Source organism: Setaria italica, chromosome VI (genome assembly GCF_000263155.2).
Source record: "Setaria italica strain Yugu1 chromosome VI, Setaria_italica_v2.0, whole genome shotgun sequence".
Lineage (NCBI taxonomy): Eukaryota > Viridiplantae > Streptophyta > Magnoliopsida > Poales > Poaceae > Setaria > Setaria italica.
The window spans coordinates 30293989-30296345 of NC_028455.1; the positions used below are offsets into that span (position 1 = coordinate 30293989).

General features: G+C 56.9%; 1 protein-coding gene across 1 annotated transcript; it reads left to right on the top strand.

The window, feature by feature from the left end:
* Nucleotides 1-401: 401 nt before the first annotated feature.
* Nucleotides 402-1712, top strand: LOC101762355 (aspartic proteinase nepenthesin-2). The gene has a single exon (XM_004973601.3). It carries the CDS (start codon nt 402-404, stop codon nt 1710-1712), a length of 1311 nt encoding a protein of 436 aa, XP_004973658.1.
* The last annotated feature ends 645 nt before the right edge of the window (nt 1713-2357 follow it).

The window sequence follows — 2357 nt, forward strand, 5'->3', positions numbered from 1 at the left end:
GGGTTGATGGACTATGTTGTTGGAGTTGGAGACCTATGAACTAGGACAAAGGGAACAAACGAATCTTATAGAGGTTATAAAGCTAAGCAACAATAATGTGGAGCATCTGGTCTGATAGAACACTCTCAGCATCTAGACTCTTCACTATTGTACGACGGTTTCGCAATACAAGTATACAACCATACCAGCGGCTTGCCGGCTTTCCCACAACCAGAGACGCCTATAAAAGGCCATGCACTCCACCGCTTCAAGCACCACTCAACACACAAAAAGAAAAAAAATCACGCATAAGCATGGAAGCACAAGAATAATCGCCACACGTGTGAGCACAGGTTTAAAAAAAAACATCGCGCGTGCAAATCCCCTACTAGCAGTAGCAGCAGTAGCAATCCCATCCAGGCATGGCACCCTCCGGTTTCATCTTGCTCCTTGTGGCCATCCTTGCCTCCTCGGGCACTACAGGGAATGCTTCGTTTGACCTCCGCGCCGTGCTCAACCACCCCTACGCCGGCCGGCCGGTTTCCAAGTACGAGATGATCCGCGAGGCCGTGAGCGCGAGCAAGGCCCGGCGTGCCTGGAACGCCGCTAGGGTGGCCAAGGCGTGCGGGCGCGGCGGCGGGGGCGGTGGCGGCACCATCTCCTCGCCGGACATGCCGGTCAGGCCTCTCGGCAAGTCAATCTACACCCTGACCGCCGACGTCGGCACCCCGCCGCAGCGGCACACGCTCGTCATCGACACCGGAAGCGACCTCGTCTGGGTCCAGTGCAAGCTGTTCGGTGGCGGCGCGACGCCGACCGACCCTCTCTACGACCCCGACAGGTCTTCCTCCTTCGCCGCCGTCCCTTGTGACGGCAAGCTGTGCCGGGAGGGCGAGTTCGAGTCCAAGAACTGCTCCAGGAACAAGTGCCTCTACACCTACGGGTACGGCAGCGGCAGGGCCGTCGGCGAGCTCGCCTCCGAGACCTTCACGTTCGGCGTGCGTCGCAAGGTCCCCGTCACCCTCGACTTCGGGTGCGGAACGTTCCTGGAGGGTGACATCTTCACCGCCTCCGGCTTCCTAGGGCTCAGCCCGGACAAGTTGTCCTTCGTGTCGCAGCTAAAGATACCAAGGTTCTCCTACTGCCTCACTCCTTACACGGACCGTAAGAGTGGCCACATGTTCTTCGGGGCAATGGCCGACCTGTCCAAGTACAGGACCACGGCCCCAATCCAAACCATTTCTTTTCTGAACAACCGGATCGGCAGCAACCTGTATTACTTTTTGCCCTTGATCGGGGTCTCGGTTGGGACCAAGAAGCTCAACGTCCCGGCGTCGAGCTTCGACAGAACGTTCATCGACTCGGGCTACACGACAGGCGCCCTCACGGCTGCAGCACGAGATGCCCTCAAGGGGGCTCTCGTGGATGCCCTGAAGCTGCCGCGGAGGAACGCCTCTGATCCGGACTTCGACTTCTGCTTCCAGCTGCCACACGGCGTGCCCATGGAGGCGGTGCAGACGCCGCCATTGCTGTACCACTTCGAGGGCGGCGCCACCATGGTGCTGCATCGAGAAAGCTACCTCGCCGAGCCGAGCCCCGGGGAGATGTGCCTTGTGATCGGCGTGGATACGCAACCGGTCCTCGGCAACCTCCAGCAGCAGAACATGCACGTGCTCTTCGACGTGCAGAACCAGAAGTTCTCCTTCGCGCCCACGCAGTGCGACCAGATCTGAGTTGTGGCATGATCCTCTACTGCTCTACATTGGAAATGGAATGGAGTAGTAAGTTACAGTCAGGAAATAAATAATCCGACAGGTCGGGTCGGGTAGGGTAGGGCCATGCCCTCACTGTAATGTGCACAGTGCTACTTGTTCGCACTATGAACGACATAGGGCGGAGATCAAATCAAATATCAAATGACTCTTCTCTATACGTCAAATGCATCAAATGCTTAATGGAACCATCAATACCGGAAACCGAACTAATGCCGAGTGTTTTTCCATTTGCCGAGTGCAAACTGTCGTGCACTCGGCAAAATGCATATTTGCCGAGTGTATCAAAATAAACACTCGGCATTAAAAAAACACTCAGCAAAACACACGTTTGCCGAGTGCCAAAAAAAACACTCGGCAAAACGCGACTATTACACTCGGCAAAACGCCACACTCGGCAAAGCTATATCACCGTGACAAGCACGCACGGCCACCGTTACGCTGCGGGCCGCCGTTTGCACTTTGCCGAGTGCCCGTTAGCGGCACACGGCGAACCGTTTGTTCGCCGAGTGTCGGTCCCAGCGGCACTCGGCGAACAGTTTCTTTGCCGAGTGTCGGCCCGTCGGCACTCGGCGAACCGTAGCTTTGCCGAGTGTTTTTCGTAGA

Bases quoted from the DNA above. Each gene is read 5' to 3' on its own strand.
- LOC101762355 (XM_004973601.3), top strand. From the start codon at position 402: ATGGCACCCTCCGGTTTCATCTTGCTCCTTGTGGCCATCCTTGCCTCC.